A 21036-nucleotide genomic window follows, 5' to 3' on the forward strand; every position below is an offset into this window, starting at 1 on the left:
GTCCCTCCATAAATATGGGGGTGTTCTCCCATGTCTATAAAAAGACATGAGTCATAATTTTCATAAAATATGGGATATTTCAAATGTATCAGGTTTTGGGTGTCCCACACAAGACAGCTGGCAGGGCTTAATTTTCACATAGTGGGTGCTAAAAATGAAGCTTTTATGGGTACATTAAAGTTATCCACTTGAAGCAGTGGTTACTTTGCCAGTCTTCTGTCCATGAGGGTATATAATATCATGTAAAACTAAGTCAATTGTTTCTTGCTAGTATTTATTTTTGGAGCCAGTGACTAAGTCAATTAAAAAATGGTAGATTAATGCCAGCTTCATTGATTCAAATAAAACTACTGAGCTCTATTTTCCATAGACCCACACATTCCTCTTTCTGAAAGAAAAAAGACAGTCCTTCCATGTAGTGCCTCATTTGAGTAAGCTTTCTCCTGTGCTGATGAAGACATGTTAGTGACCTTGTTTAATGTATTTACTTTAACAGACAAATTTTGGTATTGTCGACTTTCACCTAATCACAAGGTCTTGCACTACGGAGACTTGGAAGAAAGTCCCCAGGGAGAAGTACCCCATGATTCCTTGCAAGATAAATGTAAGTCATGCACAAAGATTGTACTACTTTTGCTTCTTTTATGCTAGTTCTTCTTTATAACTTGTAGTAGGTTTCTCTTAATGCAGGACATTATCAACAGCTCTGCTTACGGAGATAGAGAGCAGAGGACATTTCCACCTGCATTCAAACACTGCTCTCCTGGTTTTGGCAAATGTGTATTAGGACTGAGGTCAGCTCTCCAATGAGTTTATAATTCCATTCAGCTTGGCAATGTCATGCCTTTTATGGGGAGGAACACAGTTTATTTTCATTGCTCATCTAACTGCAGATGTCAAATAAAAATACTTGGGCATATTCAGAAGCAATTCCTGTCCACAGAGACAGATGTTTCTTCTGTGGCAAACAGTCTAGTGACTGGAGGAGAAATCCATGACAGGCAGAGGTCTTTTTCATTATCATGAGGAGTAGACTTAAAGATGACACATTGCTGTGAACAGTATTGAGAGGACCTCACCGTTGCTGTGTACCCAACTGGGAGACGACATGCCTCTGTGACAACTCCTACTAGGGGATTTGTCAGGATTTTTTTTATGGATAAAAGTAATTTTGGAGCCCTTCAGAAAGATTGTACTGTCATGATAATTTCTCCTCCGTCCTTCAACACGAGTTGTAGAGGTTTAATCTGCAGTCCTGGGAAAGTTTTTATAGTAACAGAAATAACGACCAAAGTAGTTCTGTCACCAGAAAGTGACTTCAAGCATTGGATAAGGAATAATTTCTTTTTGTTCTTTTCTGAACCTCCATTAGTAATAAATGCCATTCTTTGCATTGTCAAATTAGACACGCTTGTACAAGTATTTCAGTTGGTAGCTCCACTTCTTTCGTGGAATGGCAGAAAGACTATTTTTACAGAAGTTGGAAGTTTTCCAGCCTGAAAATTGAGAAAGAAGAAAACCAGTGATTTAAACTCTCCTGTATATTAGTAAAACAAATAATTGTTTCTCTTTTCTGCTCCCCCAACCTGTCCCCAAACAGCACCTTTTAAAATTTCTAAGTGCTCCCAGACGCAGTCTGGGAGGGAAGGAGGAAGAGTCTGTCTGATGCTGGAGCCCTGGCAGTTCGCAGTCACGTTCGCTTGTTTTCATTGCCTTACAGATTGCCTCAAGGATGTTTCACGCTCTTACTGCAGTCTTGTCAGAATGTAGGACAGGGGCTCACATTGCTGCATTGGCACTGGAAGACGCTATGTTTCTGGATGAGGCTTAGAGAAATAGCCCTTGAATGTTACAGTAGTGTCAGAATGACAGAAGAATAATGAAGGTCACGCATGACCTGCAGGCACTGTTACGAGACCAGCAGTTCCCAGATTTGTTTGCTTTGAGCATGCTTCCATACTAAAACCCTTGACCCTGACTGCAAGCTTCATCTTGCATTTGCGTTTTCCATAGGCTCTTGAGCCTACTCGGAAACGTCAGGATCCCATGGGGACAGAAGGCTTCTACTTCAGAAACCACTGGGCCAGACCCACATCTTCCCTGTGTGTGCATGCCTGCTGGCAGTGCAGATACTGATGCAGTTTGAGAAAGATATGGTTATTTCATCAGTATCTCAGGTTTTCAGGCTATGAAGGATACGAGATTTATCACAGTGCCACCCACAGTAGAGATTAATTAAACAGAGTTGAGAATATTGCAAGATACAAAATTATAAAGTGGCACAATTGTTTGAAATGTGTCAGGCCAAACTGGCCCGGGAATTTTACAGAACATTTTCCAGAAATCTTCTGGTGTTCTTTGGATAGACTTACATCAAATTTTGAACTATTAAGGTCTGAATATGATGACCAGATTGTCAGCATTTGGGAGCAGGTCAACAGATGAAAGAGAATAGGCAGGTGAGAAAATGGAGGACCAAGAGAAGCAGCATAGGGCATTTTGTGTACTCCTTGTGAAGCTTGAACAACTAGTGTCTCTCTCCAAAAATACATGGCAGGGGGTTTAACCTTTTCACTTCTGTGAATGTCACCTCTCTCTTCAGGCTGGCAGAGTTAACAAGCTGTGCAGACTCAGAAAACAGCTGCGTTCTTTCTCAGGGCTTTATCTGTTGTGAGCACGTCACATCTGTGCTCACACCCTCCAGCATCTTGTAGTCAGCTTCTGATACCATCTGAAGTCTTTGATTCTATTTTTCCAAAGCAAGGAATAAGCCAAGTTCCAGATAAATAAAGATCAGGATGTCACATCAGTCTGTGATTTCCCATAGTAACTGCATTCAAGACTACAGACATAAGCATATGAAACCTGGAGAAAAGCCTTCTTGGTTGAGAGATCTAACTTGAGAAAACCCTACCTTATGCAAAAAGAGAAATTATTTTTCTAGGCATCATCAGCAAATGGCAGGAACTCCTTCTTAAGAACACCTTTCTACCATAGTTGCAGTCAAATATCTCCTTTGTTTCCCAGTTCGTCCTAGCTTGCTTGCTCTCCCTTCTCAAAAATAGTATCTCTTCTTGACCAAAAAGTAGGATAGTATCAGAGACATAAAAAGTCAGCAGGGCCACAGCATGAAATGCTGACACTAAAGGCAGGAGAGGTTGAGTAGTGAAGGACCAAATAACTTCCATTTCTTTTAGTTTTCCATGCAAAGAAGGTCCTTTAAAAATGTCTATCATATCCCATGCTTTCCATTTGACCATAGTGTTGAAGTAATCTGTAATAAAATATATAGTGTTGCTGTACCCAGTAGAAGAGAAAATGCATTTCTCCTCTCCAGTATTTCCGTTAGAGTTTGTAAAGAACTGGGCAGTAACGGATTTTCATATTATTATGCTGTTCTATATCGATGATGCTCTTCCGCAGACCATACTGTATTGTGGTGCATATAGATTCTCCATAATGTAATTACCATTAGGAAATTGACTTCCACTTGAAACTCAGAGAAATTTATCTTTATGTTTTAGTGACCTCACTCTGTGAGTGAATCTGAGTGGCAGCAGCTTCCAATATTTTTTTTTTACCCTTTTTTTTTTCCAGTGATTTCTGATCACTTCACATTTTAAAGCAATTGGAATGAATCGTTATAAGCCTTAGTAGTCCTTATTCCTGTTAGTACCAGCAAGCAACTAAACTGCTGATGGAAGTGAAATAAAAAACTATTTGAAAAATTCATACAGGCATTAACAGAAGGACAACAGCTTTGAGTGAGGTAGGGTCCAACTTGCCCAGCATCCTCTCTCCAGCAGAGACTTTACCTGGATGCCTGGGAAAGAGCAACAACAGGGCAGGCATATTACTTTAGTAAGGCAGAAAACAATATGTGTTGTCTAGATACATGAGTAGGCACAAAAAGTGTCCAGACACAGGTACCCATCTATAAGAAACATTCTTACCCAAAGTAGTCTCAACAGGCAGGAAGAAGCATACTCAGATTTTTATCCGGATGCCTGATATTTTTTCAAGACTTCTGATTCCTATTCTAGTCATTTTCTTTCTTACAACGGGCTAGAAATGGCGAAGGAGGTGGCAATTTTAACATGTTAGTCTTGCTTCTTTTTTAAACTCTGTGGCTTTTACACACCTTGGTTATAACTTAATTTTCTGGGTTTTGCTTTTATGTCTTTTTAATGCAGTGCCAGTGGCAGATATAAAAGCTGTTGTGACTGGGAAAGACTGCCCTCACATGAAGGAGAAAGGAGCTCTTAAACAAAACAAGGTATGGTTCTCAAACTGTTATGAACACGCACCCTGCAGAATACAAGGCTTGTCAACTCAGCCTTCCCTGAAGTAATACAGGTGTTTTCATTCCAGCCTGCCACTTTTCTGTGTATGCACACACACTTTGTTTTCACATCAGACCAGTTGAGTTAAATTATTGGGACAGCCTACCCACCTTTGCTCAGATTTCATGGCAGATATGCATTGTGATATGCCCAGAGCAGATTAGGATAGTCTTTAGTAGTGATGTCTTCTACCGATAAAGCTAAGCAGTTTTGACTGCTGATATAGAGCAGACTAGCAATGACTGTTGGTACCTACTCCTATATTGTCTCTGCTAAATAACTAGTTTGTTCCAGATGTATCCTGTGATGAGCTCACGTTCAGTGAGCACTGGCACATGCCAAAATTGCAGTTAATGTCCAGCTGATGATACCTTCAGGTCCAGTCAGGTAGAAAAACAACTGCCAGCGAAAGAATGTAAGGTAAATGCTGGGCAATTAATGAGGTGTGTAAGGATGTGTTCAGCAGTGCATTTGGGAAAAAATGGGTAGGAGATAGCGGTCATCTTAAATTAGATTTATGCTACCTTTCAGAGTTTCAGATCAAGAACGGTAAACTAACAGTAGGACTCAAATTGTACAGTGCCAGAATCTTGCCATTTTTGTTAGTAAGAATTGCCACCACAGCAGGAAGAAATTGAGTTATTAGCAAAGTCTGACATCTTTAGTGGTGAAGGTCTTCATATCATATTGTATGAGGTACATTCATAAGTTTTCTATCAGGTCATGCTGTCTGACCTTATGAGAAGGAGCGAGACTCTAATGATGTTCAGTCTGACCTAAAGCCACACGCTGAGGTCTGGGAACCAGATCAGAGGATTTGAATCAGAATTTCTAGTTACCTGAAACTGAGAAATTAGGGGTCCAACAAGAAAGAGATTTTGATGGACAAAATAGTGAAGTTCAACACTTTAAAAATAAGATGCGTGCATTTAGTGTCCAAATAAATACTGGAAAAAACAGTTCTGATGGGAACCATAGAAAATGAAAAGGCACTGTCAAAACTACATCACACAACTGTTGCAGCTCCATAACTGCAACTTTTCTTTCCTTAACTATACACAGATACACAGAGCATCTCAAGTATTCTTTGCATCTGTTTCTCATACACACAAGTTGCTTTAAGTCTATCAGGATACAGTCATCTCCTTTCAGCAGTGGCTTTACATGGTCAGAAATTAAAAAATCAAGCCAAGCCAAGAAAAAAAATCCCAGGAGTATTTTTCCTTGTTGATTATCTAAATGAAGGCACTAACACGCACGCATGCACACAATAGATTGCATACAACTCCTCCCTCATGTTACAGCTGAACCATTAACAGCATTTGGCTGGGGCATTTATATGATGCATATAAAGTATTTTTAGTGTTTCCTTGTCTTAGCACTCATATGTCCGCACAAAAAGGAAAGATAGGAAGACGGAAAGCAGTGGGTGGCAGTGATGGAAATGTGTCATCTTTATGGAGCAGTAATGTCTAGATAGTATTTAATGCTAAATAGCAATGCTGCAGATCAGATTGTCCTCAGCTGTCAGCATCACCCCATATCCTCAGCTAAAATTGCTTTGGACTGGCATAAAACTTATGGCTGAGAATGTGAAGATCAGGAGTTGATACGTGGCATGGCTGCATCCACGGCTGGAGCATTCCATTTGTGACCCAGGCAATAATATTGATGTTTTTATTATTTCTGCTGTGGTGTGGGGGTTTTGATGGTTTGTTCTTTCTTGCCCTTCCTCGATTCCTTGTTTCTTCCCCTGGGAATCATAGAATGTGTGAGATTAGTTGTCATCCCAATCAAACTGTCATGCACAATGTTGCAAGTACATAACTGACATCATAGGAATAACATATCATTGTTTGCGGAGTACCGAGTTAATGTGGACAATGAAATGAAAATTTAAAAAAAAAAAATAAGCGCCAGACACAAAATGCAATTTTGCCGAGTTCGGTGTATGAAACCTTTCACTTCCTGAAATTTCACAATTGGTGCTACATTTTTTAAGAGGCCTTTTCATCCTGTGCTTTCTTTGTACATATATAACGGCTGCCTTGATGTTTATTCATTGGCAGAAAAGAAAATTGAATGGCAGAATGCCACTGCTATGAACGTAGCTGGAATTGGCAGAATGTCCATAACAAAGGCTTCAGCATCTCTTCATTTGCCGGCACATGGCCGTTATTCTTCCAGTGGGACCATTTAGAAATAAATAAGAGTTAAACTGAATTGGAATTTGCATGTATATGAAGCTGGAACAACTTGATAGGACCAGACCTGAATCCATTGTTGGTCATCTTGCTTGTGTTTTTAAATTAGGTTTAATTTTAAAGCCCTCATTTCTGACTCTCAGGTAATATTAATGAATTTCAAGGAAATTAAATATATTAGATTTTGCAGCCTTCAAAACAAAGCATGAGAGAAGAATTTGGAAAAAACATTGACATGTATTTCGAAGTGTATTCCAATCACCCTTTATTTCCTGATGTGGCAGGCTTCAGGCTTGGTGCCTTTTTATCAGCGGAAATGGTTCTGCTCACTTCCCTGTTGAATGCAGCTTCCTTCCTCTTTTATTTCATGGTGGTTGAACAAGCTCCCTGCCACTGCATGTATATAGATAGTTCTCTAGGGGGGGATCTTCTAGCTCTGTCAAGCAAACTTAACATGGCTTTAGTCTCAGCCTTCAGCAAAGACATGGGTGTTTTAAGGCTGTTGACAGCAGAGTAGGCAGAGAGTAGTGAGGTCATTCTGGCTGCATGGGATCACTCAGCCATAGGCACCTAAAATGCCTGTTCACCAAAAATAGCTTGTCTCTGGCCCACGTGAGGAGCCAGTGGAGACTGGGGGAGAGACAAGCTCTGGGCATGGGAGAGCAAGTGTCCCCTCATACCACCTGCAACAGCTTTCCCCGCAGAGTTGAAACCAAGGAGTGGGAAGTGCCCAGCCACCCGGTGCAAAGTCTCTTGTTCCCTGTTTTCAGTGAAGCTCAAAAGAGGTACAACGTGGGTCTCAATGCTGGTACCTTTGGCAAGCATCTAGGGAAGGGCAGAGGTCTGACATGTGCAAGGGTGGAAAGAGGGAAGGGAGCGAGTTCAGCAGATTGAGGTGGGGGAGGAGGAAAGTGAAACAAAGAGGGAAGGAGCAGGTTGGAAAGAATGGGAGAGAAAAAAGAGCAGAGAGAAACTGGTGGAAAAGGCTGGATGACTTTGAGAAAGGTTGAGAAGTAGGACAGAAAAAGGAGGAGAAAACCACAGATGGCTGATAGAGACTGACCAGTTCTCCTTTAGGAATTGCCAGTTCCTCAAAATCACCTGTCACTGATGGGAATGGAACAAAACTAGGTGGGGGTCCCTGACAAGTCAGCCAGCTCGACCACTGAGACCACCATCAGCGTGCAGGGCCAGTTGGCAACTCCAGCTCCTTAGGCTTCCTTTTTCTTTGACAGTTTGCTGTGCATGAGGTGACACAGACACTGGCACCTGGAAGCTGTCATTCCTGAGCCTTTAGTCTCCGGAGCAGCCAGCGAAGAAGCTGAACTGGAGCCAGGGCTGCCAAACTCCCACTTTCCCTCATAAAGGGAAGCTCACTGCCCTAAATGTAGCCCTTTCTCATTTTCTGCCTGACTGGGAATGACCAAGCCCATGGCTCCCTGGCATATTCCTCTTTCAGACAGGGTTTTTCTCTCCTTTTCCTTTCTTTGAGATAAACAAAAACTTCAATTGCTTGGAATTTCCCAAAGGACAAATATACCGGGGCCAGGCCTATGGGATTGTTGTTGACCTTCATGAAATTCAGGAACATCATAGTAGAGCAGTACAAGCCCTTTTTTCAGTGATAAATTTTATTTTCACAACCTCAGTAGCATGACTTGGTGTGTTCTGTCGGTATTTTATAACACTCCATGAGAAGATAATGCCATGTTTGTGTGGGCAGAGGTAAATTTGTTTCTATAATAAAGGACATCACTCTTAATAAGGTGTGGCTGAGAGACGTGCCTAAAACACAGAAAGGGTATGCAAGCCATGAGCCATTTGTTTGCTGAGTACACCAGCACTATTAGTATCTGCAGCTTCTGTGGGGATTTAACACAGACTTGTCTCCTGTGGCCTGGCAATGCAGCAAGTTGGACCCAATAACTAAATTCAAAGCAACCAAGAGCATTTCCCATGAGGAGCCTGATCTCTGATCATCCAAGATTATCCCTAAGGATTGCAAGTTTTGTGATTCAGACTCTGCTCTTAATCACACAAGTTCAAAAATGAAACAACGCTTACTGAAATCCAAAGACCTATGTCTGTTTCAGACCAGGAGATCAGGGGTAGAAATCTAGAGCAATGTATATGCTGTAATCAGTTCTTCCATTTTAAAACTTAGTGTAGCAAATTTAAGAAGCCATGCTCTTGTCGCTGCTGGCAGTGTAGGGACTGTTGTCAGCTGAGAGTCAGCAAAAGTGATCAGTATTAAAGGGCTCAGGAAGCCAAGAGGCAAAAAGAACAGGACATATCATACAGACCATAGTTACGTGTCAGCACTCTCCTCTGTAGCCAGGTCTTTTTTCCACAGAGTTATTATATCCATATTAGCTAGCCTACAGGTTATGAAATCCTTGTAAATGGCACTTGTAGTGATGCGTGCAGTAACCATGATACCACAACATCTTTAAATGCTCACTGCTGGCCATTGGAAGTTCGTTATTTATTCAGATTGGTTGGGTTTCCCCGTAGGAACCCAGGTCCAGTTGACTTTTAGAGGAGGTCAGTGCTTGATGAATTCACTTGGGCACCTTTGAAATTCCAGCTTCAGCGCTGAGGAGGAAAAAGATGATCATTTTTTTCTTTCCTGAGATTCATTTGGGTCTTAAAGTAACCAGATAGTTCAACTTGACTAAGGCCACTGATTCTGGTTCAGGTAGAAAAAAAATGACAGAAGTCTCTTGAGAATGAATAATTTAATAGATTTCCAGCAGTGAAAAGAGTGTAAGTGTATACCAGGAGGTTAACTGTCCTGGCAAGATTTTTGACACAGGGAATCAAACCTTGCAGAACTTTGCAAATTTAATCTATACAAATTGAAAAAACTGTGGGTCTTCGCAAAGAGTTTGTTGCAAGTGTACTATTACGCATTATATTGATTTTAGTCCTCACCGCTGCCTAGCTCAAATTTAAACTCAAATGCTAAAGTAATCCATGACCAAGTGAGCTACAGTCAGCATTTACAGGGGTGAGTTTGTTTTGACTGAAGCATCTGTGGTGGGGTTCTTGCTGTACCAGGGTGTTGCAATGGTCTGGTACTGCAGCAGCTTTAGCCAGGCAGGAGAGTACCATAACCTATTTTTCCACTTGTTTGGGGCAATAACTCATAGGAAAGAAAGACAGACCTGAATGTATGAGTCCCTCTGTCATGCAACACTAATATATGTGTTTTTATATTGTTCCAGGAGGTGCTAGAGCTTGCTTTCTCTATATTGTATGACTCCAGTGGCCAGTTGAATTTCATTGCTCCAGACAAGCATGAGGTAAGTCAAGTTCAAAGTACAGAAGCTTCTTTGGAGCCCTCTTAGTTGCTTTATAGCAGCAATCAGCTTTATAAGAACCTAAGAATGGTCATCCTGGCACAGAGTGCAGGTCCGTCTAAACCTGTGTCATGTCTCACAACAAACCGAAAGCAGAGGGATCAGTATGGGAGCAAGACCTTCTGCAATTTTCATGCATATCCTGAGCCACAGAAGGAACACATTTTGTATTTGTACATCATACAGCGCATGGGGGTCCAAGTTCAAGATCAGTATTTCTAAGCCCTACTGAAATATGAACTCTTAAGTCAGAGAAAGAAGAGAACTTGGGCAGACCTCACAGTTTCCACAGACCTTGCTCACCATTTCCTGGTGTAGTAAAGGTTTCTCCTGGTCTGGTCTACCCTGGAGGATTTTTGCTGTGTGTTCATTTCAGTGAACTTTAGTTCAACACTGAAGATTTGTACAGCCAAGCTCTTAAAGAATCACTGCCATCCTTAGCTCATCTTGATGATGCCAACATAATGAAGGGAGGCGATACCATTGTTGGGTGTCAACTTCAGCCAAAGACATGTGTTCTCCAGAATAACGTATCCACTTATTCTTAGTTTCCCATTGCTTAAGACCATTCATGAGAGGTGATTATAGAAGGTCCTCTCTATTGCATATCCATAGGGGGCTGCTTTGCAATGGGTCTCACTTGTATGAAGACAGTGTAAATACCAATAGCAAAGCAGAATGACAGCCTCCTCCCTGCTTCCTTGTCTTGCTTGAAAACACAAGGAAATAAACAACATTGTTGCCTTTTGGAAGGCAATGGAACTAATTTACCTAATAATGTGGAAGCATTGGATGTCTTTCTCTCAAAGAATTTCCAAGTAAAGATTTAGGAGAATGCACTATATTAAAAATTAAAGAAGGAATAAAGTTTTTCCTTCTTATTTCTAAAGCAACAAGAGTTGGTGTTCCACTTGCACGCTTATTTTGTGGTATCACGTTTGGTCTCAGTTCAGGACACTGTGTTAAGATGATGAAACATAGAAGATTGCATTAAGCTGCATTATACTGTACTGTTATTAAAGTGCATGACATTGCATTACAAGCAAAGTGTATTTAGTTACACAGCTTCAACATTTGCAATTCTGGATTAAAACCTTCAAATAAATGTTAATTTTAGGAGAGGAAATTAAGTTATGCTCATTTGGGTTTTCCTGGGGATTAATATTTGAGTGTCGTTTTCAAGTATGTTCATTCCAGAGAAGTATTTGCAGGTCAGTTTTGATCTGAGAGAAAGTAGCAATAGGATCCCAGGCATAATGTGCCATCAGAGCTGTAGGTCTAAGCATGATTGTCTTCATCCTCTGAACTGAACATATGTTAGATGCTTTCTGATACAAGTTCTCCAGAAACTGAAGTCTAATCTGTTTCAGCTCATAAAAGCAAATGGTCATGAAAATTGACAAATATTTCAGCCACTTGTATCTCATATATAGCCTATGGCTACAAGTGTATTTTAATGATCTAAATGTTCAAAAACTGCTACTGCACCCCACTGAAGGGCAGTAGCATTGTGAGGTGCACTAACCCAATTGCTTATGATTGTGTTAACATACCTATTATCCTTATTTGGCTTATTGATCTTGTGCAGCTTCTTCGAAACAAGATGAGTATGTTCACAAAAAATGGCCAGAGGCAGAGGTACCTGCTGTTACTTCACAGTTTCCAAATGAATGTTTTCAAAAGGGCATTTCACTTCCTCTGTACTTTTCCATGGCCTATGGAAGAGTGAGTTATAATTAAAGCAAAAAGTACAAGTGTTCAGAGGAAGCACCCACAAGGAAAGGCAAGTAGCATGTTATGAAGCCCATGACTCTTCATCAAAGTAACTGGGGTGCTTGTCAGTAGAAGTGCTAGTTTAGCAGTGTTGTCAGCTTGGGAGATTTTGGTGGATGACATCTCAAGAGTTGGAAAGCTTTATGTGAAGCACCAGGAATTATGTTAGTACATGACAATTTCAGATCAGACTTTCAGGGTTTTTTCAAGTACTTCTGCAGTCCTCCTGATTGTAGAGTGAGGTTTGAATGTGGGAATTAAGTGTGTCCTAAAAAGAAAAATTGAATTAGGATCACAGGATGATTCAGGTTGTAAGGGACCTTGGGGGTGTCCCCAGTTCGACGTCCTGCTCAAAGCAGGTCAGTGATGAGCCCAGACCAGGTTGCTCAGGGCTGCACCCAGATGGATGGAGCCTGCACAACCTTTCTGGTTATCTGGTTCCACTGACTTGACTCCCAAGGTATTTCTTTACTAAAGTCTCATTACTGAGCCAATATCGTTGAGATTTGGACCTCATTCCTGCACACTTAAGTTTGGCAATATCCTTAGCCATCTATCGGAGCTTACTGCTAGCCAGAGGATTCAGCACCATGAGATCACTCACTCATAGTTGTTTTTCATTTAAATACTAATAGCTGGTTTCAACTACATAGCAAAAAGGTGGATTAATCTTATCCTTGATTTTTGACAGAGAAACTGATGAGGGAGGCTATAATTAGGTTTCATTGGAGTTTTATGAAAATCTGTAGTAAATTAATTTTTCAGTGGCTCTTAGTCTGGTTTGCATATTAAAAAGAAAAAAGCTTCTGAATGAATGCTTCTGTTTTTCCACCATCTCATTAGGATTTCTGTCTGCTCAAAATGTACAGGAGTTTAATTACATGCACTTGCCAATATGGATATTAGAGAGGAAGCCCCTTTTCCAGGCCATTGCACTCGTCTGAATTGTGGCCAGAATTTGGTTTCTGTGGGCCCTGAATGAGTTATACCTGGAAGAGGAGAGAACTGCAGCTCTGCTTTCTGGCTCGCTGGGATTCCTCCCCAGAGAAAGCGCTGGCCATACTTACTGAGCAGGGGATGGACAATTTATACCAGGGGCTGCATCTGCTGAATGGATGCTCTGCGCTTCTGTAACCTGAGCAGAGCCTTTTGCCTTCCTCTTCCTTTCCTCATAGTGAATTCTGGGAAAACTTTCCCAGAGAAAGATTTCAGGTCAATCATAAAAAATTATAGTTGTTCAAAAATAATTACATTTCTAGGACAGATTCTTTCTTTTCCTGATGTTCTGTGTACAGTCCAAAAAAATTGCATGCTTTAGAAGTCTTCAGTGACACGCTTTGACAGCCTAGAATAGGCAGGCTAAGTTGTTTGTTTAGTACTTGTTAGCAGGACAGCCTGAACCCTGAAGTCTCTTCTATATAGCTAATCTCATATTGAAGCTGCAGCTTGGCTTACCGACACTCTGGGTGAAATCCTAGCTCTGCTACTGTTTTGTTACTGACTTAAATGGGTCAGATTTGACTTTGAATATTCAAGTGTGTTAACCATCCTATTTTAAAAATACGCCCTTTTTCTGGATGAAGACATACCCCAAGAGGGGGTTTTCTCTCTCTTCCTTAAAAATAATCCTCAGTTCTGCTGTAGGATGAAGTCAACCGTGGCTATCTTTAAACTCGGCTGTATCATGTAGCAAATGGTCAGCTAAATTTAAAATCCATTTTTTGGCATGAAATCTAGCAGAAGTATTTGTAAGATAAAAATGCAGTTACGGTTGATTTAATTTTCTCCTGCAAACTAGAACACAAGTTCATGATTGAAATCTTTATTTTTAGATGTTATCGTTTGAGTACTTCTGTTCATAGTGGAATAAATGGCATGTAGTAATAAATGGAAGTGACTTATTTGATAGAAGTTGACTCTAGATCACCAATCTCCCTTGGGTTTGTTGCTTATTTAAAATGGTTATTCAACCCATGTTTATCACAAGCTGTCAGCTGTTGGGAAAGATGGCATCTCCTATTAGGAAAAAGCTAACGGTAAGGAAGAGGTTTTAGTTCAGCATTTGCAGCATTTAGAATTACACCAGGTAGCTTGGCATTTAATTTTCATGAAGAACACAGCATTGACTGACTGTGTAGTTTTCAGAATATGTCATTTCGTGTACAATAGTGGTACTGTAGGCATAGATATGTGAGAGCCTATCTTTGTTTAGGTCAATTGATACCACTTAATCTATTGGAAAGCAAACCATGATAAAGCTAGATAGTTGGTACAGGATTTCTTACACCAAGAGTCAAGAAGGATTTGGGGGGGATTCAGTTCACCTAACTTAACTGTCTTGGAATTAAAAGTTTGGTGTAAGATAATCAGGCTTTTTCTGTAAGTACTGGGGAAAGAGAAAGAAAGAGAGGGGAAGAAGGAGATATCTCCAGAGGTTCATTGTCCTAAGTTAGGTATTGTTTTTTCTCCCATAACTATTGATGAACATTCAACAAGAAGTTTGGAGGAGATAGCAAGTTGTCCAACTACTAAATACTGTCATTTCTTCCCATTTTTAGGGAATTGTTTTTCCATTTTCTGAGCAGCTCAGTGGAACATGCCTTCTTCATGATACGAGCTAATAAAACAAATCAACCTCATTTTAGGTCTCTTTGTAAGTCCCTGTGGGGGCAATAACCGTAGAGGACCACACCAGACAAGCAGTGTGCATACAGAAAGTCTGTTAATGATAGTTTTTATCTTTTTCCTGTGCAGTATTGTGTATGGACCGATGGGCTGAACGCCCTCCTTGGGAAGGATATGTTGAGTGATCTAACACGGAATGACTTAGACACGCTGCTCAGCATGGAGATAAAGCTACGCCTCCTTGACTTGGAAAACATACAGATCCCAGATGCTCCCCCACCTATCCCAAAGGAGCCCAGCAACTACGACTTTGTTTATGACTGTAACTGAGGCTGCCACTGAAACTTGCTTCGAAACTGGAAATATTATAACTGGAGAGATATTAAAAAAAAAAAAAGAGTGTGAGGAAAAAAAGAAACTCACGTGTGCACCTTGGATTTTGGCTTTGGGGAGGGGTGTTGAAACACTTGCATTCCTCCCTGTTCCCTGCATCCCTTCTTTCCCCATTCCCATCCTCCCCATTGCTCATCCAAATCCACATTGCTTTAATTAACTTGTACTTGCAGGTCATGGGCCTTGCTTAAGGCAAAGACTGCCACTAAGAAGCACCCTCCCGAGGACTTTTTTTACATTTTTAATACTGGAATAGACATTCTTAACTAAAGGACGTTGTTATCAAACTGCATGCCTGTGAAACCCAATTGGCAGGGCAGAGGCTTTAACTGGAAGGAGGAGGGAGGTAGGGAGCAGAAGCAGCTACTGTAAGCAGAAAATTACCCCAGACATTCCCAAGAATCTCCTCACAACTGAATCCAATGTGATGACAAAAATCGTTAACTGCTTCCCAGTGCTTGCACCATTCGTCACTGTCATTATTCTTTCCACTGTCATCTTGACTCTTGCCACCAGCCTTCACCCAACTGATCGGCTCCCAGAATGGAAAGTCTGCAGGTTTTTGCTGTACCATATGCTGCAATGCTGCAACAGCTTTTAACTTCTTTTCCTCCCAGCTCTTAAATAGCCCCACACTAGCAGATCACTCGCACAAACTGTGTATGAAGCCACTAGTGTGTCCCATCCCTATAGCATTCCCTAAGCCTCAGTTGCCTCTAAAATTGGCTTGTTGCTATTCAAAGTGATTTTTATTTTCTTGGTCCAAAGTTCAACAGTAATTTCCACAAATTAATTACAACTGCCAAACATCCAGGTTTACATTGTTGTCATTGCTACAGTGTTGGAAATTTGCAAGGGATTTTTTTCGTACGGGTTCTAATTTTTTTATTTTATTTTGCCAAACAAATATATTTAATGAAAACTAATTTCATTGTGAGTACTTTTGGGGGACAATATTTTTACTTAATTTCCATTTGGAACATTTGCCCCGAAGGGAAAAAATAATATTTCCCTTCAACTTCACTGTTGAATAAAAATCTGAGTTGTGATGATTCTTGGAACTTTGTTTTTCTTCTGAAGTTGTCTTTTATTCTTTATGGTTCCTAGCAATTCTGAAGTGTTTGGTACAAAGAGGAGAGGGAAAGGTGGAACCTTTTTTATCTGTATCTGATTTAATTTACTTGTTTGTTTGTTTGTGGTGACAAGGATGAGCTGCATCCAGAGATCTCCATTGCCATGGGTACATGAGCCTTCCTGTGAGAAGGACCCTTTGTGAAATCCAAAATCACAGCATACTGATGTGCTCGTGGTCAGTTTAAGGCTGCCGCCTTTACCATGTTTGCTGGAGTAACTGTCTTCCTGTATTTCCATTTCCTCCATTGAGAGTGTTTCTGGCTGCAGCAGACTGGTACTGGGGAAGTTTGGGCTTTGCAGGATGGATCCCCTCCCTCCTCATGTTCTTCTAGGTATTTCACTAAGTTCAGTATCCTTTACTCCAAAAGTGCTGGGTCTAGATCTCAAGGAACCCACCAGCCCTTTCCCTCCCACCGCACGTGCTGAAGTACATTTATCTGTGTGAGTTCCTCTCCTACTCAGACCCAGCTGAAAAAGACTGCAAAGGGCTTTTATCAGGGCTTGTGCTAGTGAGGGACCTAGAGGGTGGTTCCAGTTTAGACAGATGCAGAAGACCTCAACTGAGGTGAACTTTGCTCCATCCAGCTGGCTCTGGGGCAAACATCCTGACTGACCTCACACCAGGTGAGGAGAGAAATGACGTCCTGCGGGTGCAACAAAAAGGAGGATGAGGAGAATGTTGTATGAATTCAAGCATGAGGGTCCTAAGGAAGGTGCCTTCCTGAAGCTGTGTTTGCAGTATTTTATGAATGCCTTGATCTAACAGGAGACGTAAGTTGGTTTAGGTGGTAATGGATGGTAAAGTAAGGAAAAAAAAGCCTCTGAGTTAACGCTGGAGTAGGAAGTTAGAGGGGACTGTGGCCTGAGAGAAGATTCAGTCTGAGTGAGAACAGGGATGTGTAACATGAGGTGTGGGAGTTTCAGATGTTTTATTCTCCGGAGCCTTGTCAGACTGTAGGAAAGGTAGTCATGGTCAGGAATGAGTGGAAGCAAAGGCACTACCTGCCACAGGGGATTTTGGAGGGGTCCTGGGGGTGGGGGATGGAGGTAGGAACGCATTTCTTTACAAGACACTGATGCTGCCTCTTGTCTATGTGAAGACAAGACTCGGAGCACAGTAGAGAATCTGAGTTGTTTTTTTAATCTTCCTGACCCAGCTGGATGGCTTGGCTGTGCATAACCTTTGCTTTTTATTTACAGACTGCAGAGCTTGTGCTTCAGATGGGTATTGCTCGTTGTCAAAAGAAACACCTTTCGCTCCTAACTGGTAAGAGCCAAACACTGCCAGCTCAGTGGCAATCCGATGCCCTGATCTTAGCAGGTGACGATCCGAAAGGAGCAAACAAAAACCCTCCTCCGGGGGAAAACTTGAGCAGGAGAGAAAGGTTAGACTTGCCTCCCCCACTGAGGTGAGTGCCCCAATTTGCACCCCAGGAGCCCAGGGGAGGTGGTGGGAGAAGAGGTGCTCACACAGCCCACTGTTTTTACCAACACCTTGTGCCCATCCGCATTACACCGAGGCACATCGACACCACTTGTGCACCGTGGGGCGCTGGCAGCTGGCTCTCTCCTTACACCCCTCTGGCCTCCTGCAAGCAGGCAACATACCCCAGCGGCCTGCCTCCCGCCCCAGGACTCTGCAGGGTGGACACAGCCTGACCGGGGTGAGGGACCAGGTCTGGGGCAGGCTGGATGCTGTGGCACTGCCACGTGGCTCTAGCTCACCTCCTCCTGCAGCCCTGCCATACAGAAGCCCCATCTCCTCATGTGGTCCAGCTCTTTATATGGGTTATGCATCATGTGGGACGGTCACATGAGCAGGTATGCTAAATTTATCTCCCCCAACATGTCCCACCCTGCTATAAGAAAGAAGAGGCTCGAGAGACGCGTTGGCATAATGGCCCATGCAGCTATTTTAAAAGTGCTCCCACAGCAACGCGAAGGGCTGTGGTGCAAACAAGAATCCTGCCTTCAGTTTTTAGAGCTGTCATACAGGCTCACTTCACCATTACAAAATTTAAAAAAAAAAAAAGTTTAATGATGAACAAGTATCCCGCTGCTTCCCATTCATTTAAAAAAAAAAGAGAATGAAAATGGCAAATTCATTTGCTCACGCTGTTGTGTGTTCCGGAAAAGCTTTTAAGGCTTCACATTTAAGGAGCCACAGCAGGGAAAAAAATTGCTGTTGAAGTTTCTTGTATAATTTCAAAACATTAAGTGGGTAATTGCTTGTAAAAGCCATAAAGGAGAGAGAGAACAACAACAAAAAACCAGTGTAATTTTAGTTCCCATTTTTGAAATGACTTTGCTTTTGAAAGTGAATATTTTCTTTTACCAGAAAACTTGAATCAAGAAAAATATGTATCTTCTAAAGTCAACTGCTTGTCCTGCTTGTAAAGGACAAGGAGAAGAGCAGCAATGCTAAGTAATCCCGCACAAAAGCAAGCTATGTGTCAAAGAGCTTGCACTCTCTGGGCTTTCATTACTGCTTTTCAGAAGCAATTCCATTTTCAATATGGAGAACTCTTTTATTAAACCTTACGACTTGCAAGAAAAAAATAACATTCTCTTGCAAAGAGGCAGGTAAGTGATGACTCTCTTTTGGGTTGCAAAATGACCATGCAAGATCCTGATGACTTTATTTGAGAAATCTTCTCATGTCTTCATGCCCTACCCAGGATTGCATTTTACTTGCCCAGGGTGCTTTTCAGTGACATTTCTCTCCTGTCAGTTGTCCCAGGTAATGCAGGCATGTCACATGTGTATGGGAATGTGAAGGCTCGTATGGAAATCTGGTGGGATCCACTGCCCAGAACAAATCCCTGTCTTCTCTGGCAGGTGGCTGAGGCACGAGGGAGCCCTGTGTGCCCGCAGCAGCCGTGTAGCCCACCAGCTGTGATCACACAGGCTCTGGCCACTGAACAGCTCTTAAAAGAGGGAGGGATGAAAGGGAGGAGAAATGAAACCCCCTCCAGGCAGGGGAAGATGGAGAGAGAGGGGCATGGGCATGAAATGCCCAAATGCCAGTCTGCTTTTTGGTTTATCATTGCATTGGAGTGCAGTGATCAGAGGGTGGCTCTAATGCATCCAGCTGTGGTGGTGCAAGCTGTTAACCCTGAGCAATAACCAGCAGTGGAGGATGTTGGGAGTAGGAGGACACTCTTGTGCTGTCATATTCCCCCCCTTTCTCTCTTTTGTTGCTGCTGCTGCACTGAGAAGTAAATGCCATTAGCTTCACTGTCATGTAAAAGTCGTACATCTAAGATGCATAGTAAGATGAATGTGAGATTTTACCCCAATCTTGTTTCATTCTTGAGAGTCTAAAAAAAAAAAAAAGAAAAAATCTAGCCCTTAAATCTAGCCCTTACTGACCTTGGGATATCTTAGCTGTCAGAAGCAAGCCTGGAATACTAAGCATCTGACATAAGAAAAGAGCCCTTCCCCTTACAGCAGCATCAGGGAGCTGGAAGTGAAAAGGGTTTCCCTTCATTCCCTGTTGGAATGGAATGTGTTGATGATAACTTCCTTCTCCAAGTGATAGAGTAGTCAGTGAGGAGAGGTGCTATGCTGGACCTTGTTGTCACCAAGAAGGAAGGGCTGGTGGGGAATGTGAAGCTCAAGGACCACCTCTTCCAAGCTCAGGAGTGATGCATCCCAACAAAGAGGAAGTCAGGCAAAAACACCAGTAGGCCTGCATGGATGAACAAGGAGCTCCTGGACAAACTCAAACACAAAAAGGAAGCCTACAGAGGGTGGAAGCAAGGACAGGTAGCCTGGGAGGAATACAGAGAAATTGTTTGAGCAGCCAGGAATCAGGTTAGGAAAGCTAAAGCCCTTGATCGAATTAAAACTGACCAGGGATGTCATGGGCAACAAAAAACCTTCTGTAGGTGCATTGGTGATAAAAAGAAGACTAGGGAAAATGTGGGCCCTCTCTGGAAGGAAACAGGAGACCTGGTTACCCAGCATATGGAGAAGGCTGAGGTACTCAATGACTTTTTTGCCTCAGTCTTCACTGGCAAGTGCTCCAGCCACACTGCCCAAGTCGCAGAAAGCAAAGGCAGGGACTGGGAGAATGAAGAGCCACCCACTGTAGGGGAAGAGCTGGTGCGAGACCATCTAAGGAACCTGAAGGTGCACAAGTCCATGGGACCTGATGAGATGCATCTGCGGGTCCTGAGGGACCTGGCGGATGAAGTGGCTAAGCCGCTATCCATCATATTTGAGAAGTCGTGGCAGTTTGGGGAAGTTCCCACTGACTGGAAAAGAGGAAACATAACCCCCATTTTTAAAAAGGGAAAAAAGGAAGACCTGGGGAACTACAGGCCAGTCAGTCTCCTCTCTGTGCCCAGCAAGATCATGGAGCAGATCCTCCTGGAAACTATGCTAAGGCACATGGAAAATAGGGAGGTGATTGGCAAAAGCCAACATGCCTTCACTAAGGGCAAACTGTGCCTGACAAATCTGGTGGCCTTCTATAACAGGATTACAGTGTTCGTGGATAAGGGAAGAGCAACTGACACCAGCTACCTGGACTTGTGCAAAGCATGTGACACTGCCCTGCACGACATCCTTGTCTCTAAATTGGAGAGACATAGATTTGATGGATGGACCACTTGGTGGATAAGGAATTGGCTGGCTGGTTGCACTCAAAGAGTTGCGGTTAACAGCTCAATGCGGTCAACACTAGGTTAATGTCCTAGTGACAAGTGGGGTTCCTCAGGGGTCAGTGTTGGGACCAGCACTGTTTAACATCTTTGTTGGCAACATGGACAGTGGGATTGAGTGCATCCTCAGCAAATTTGCTGATGACACCAAGCTGTGTGGTGTGGTTGACACACTGGAGGGAAGGGATGCTGTCCAGAGCGACCTTGACAGCCTTGATAGGTGGGCCTTTGTGAACTTCATGAAGTTCAACAAGGCCAAATGCAAGGTCCTGCACATGTGTCGGGGCAATCCCAAGCAGAAATACAGGCTGGGCAGAGAATGGACTGAGAGCAGCCCCGAGGAGAAGGACTTTGGGGTGTTGGTTGACAAGAAGCTCAACATGATCTGGCAATGTATGTTTGCAGCCCAGAAAGCCAACTGCATCCTGGGCTGCATGAAAAGGATCGTGGCCAGCAGGTCGAGGGAGGGGTTTCTCCCCCTCTGCTCCACTCTTGTGAGACCCCACCTGGAGTACTGCGTTCAGCTCTGGGGCTC

General features: G+C 42.5%; 1 protein-coding gene across 4 annotated transcripts in view; it reads left to right on the forward strand.

The window, feature by feature from the left end:
* Positions 1–15752, forward strand: part of ELMO1 (engulfment and cell motility 1) — a 322964-nt gene extending 307212 nt beyond the window's left edge. For all 4 annotated transcript variants that reach the window (XM_075056741.1, XM_075056732.1, XM_075056760.1 and 1 more), the window contains 4 exons: positions 497–604; positions 4194–4276; positions 9775–9852; positions 14437–15752. In XM_075056741.1, coding sequence (XP_074912842.1) covers positions 497–604; positions 4194–4276; positions 9775–9852; positions 14437–14637 — 470 coding nt within the window. In that variant the 3' untranslated portion in view covers positions 14638–15752. The remainder of the gene's footprint in view (positions 1–496; positions 605–4193; positions 4277–9774; positions 9853–14436) is intronic.
* The last annotated feature ends 5284 nt before the right edge of the window (positions 15753–21036 follow it).

The sequence above is a fragment of the Buteo buteo genome, chromosome 2, assembly GCF_964188355.1.
Source record: "Buteo buteo chromosome 2, bButBut1.hap1.1, whole genome shotgun sequence".
Classification (NCBI taxonomy): Eukaryota; Metazoa; Chordata; class Aves; order Accipitriformes; family Accipitridae; genus Buteo; species Buteo buteo.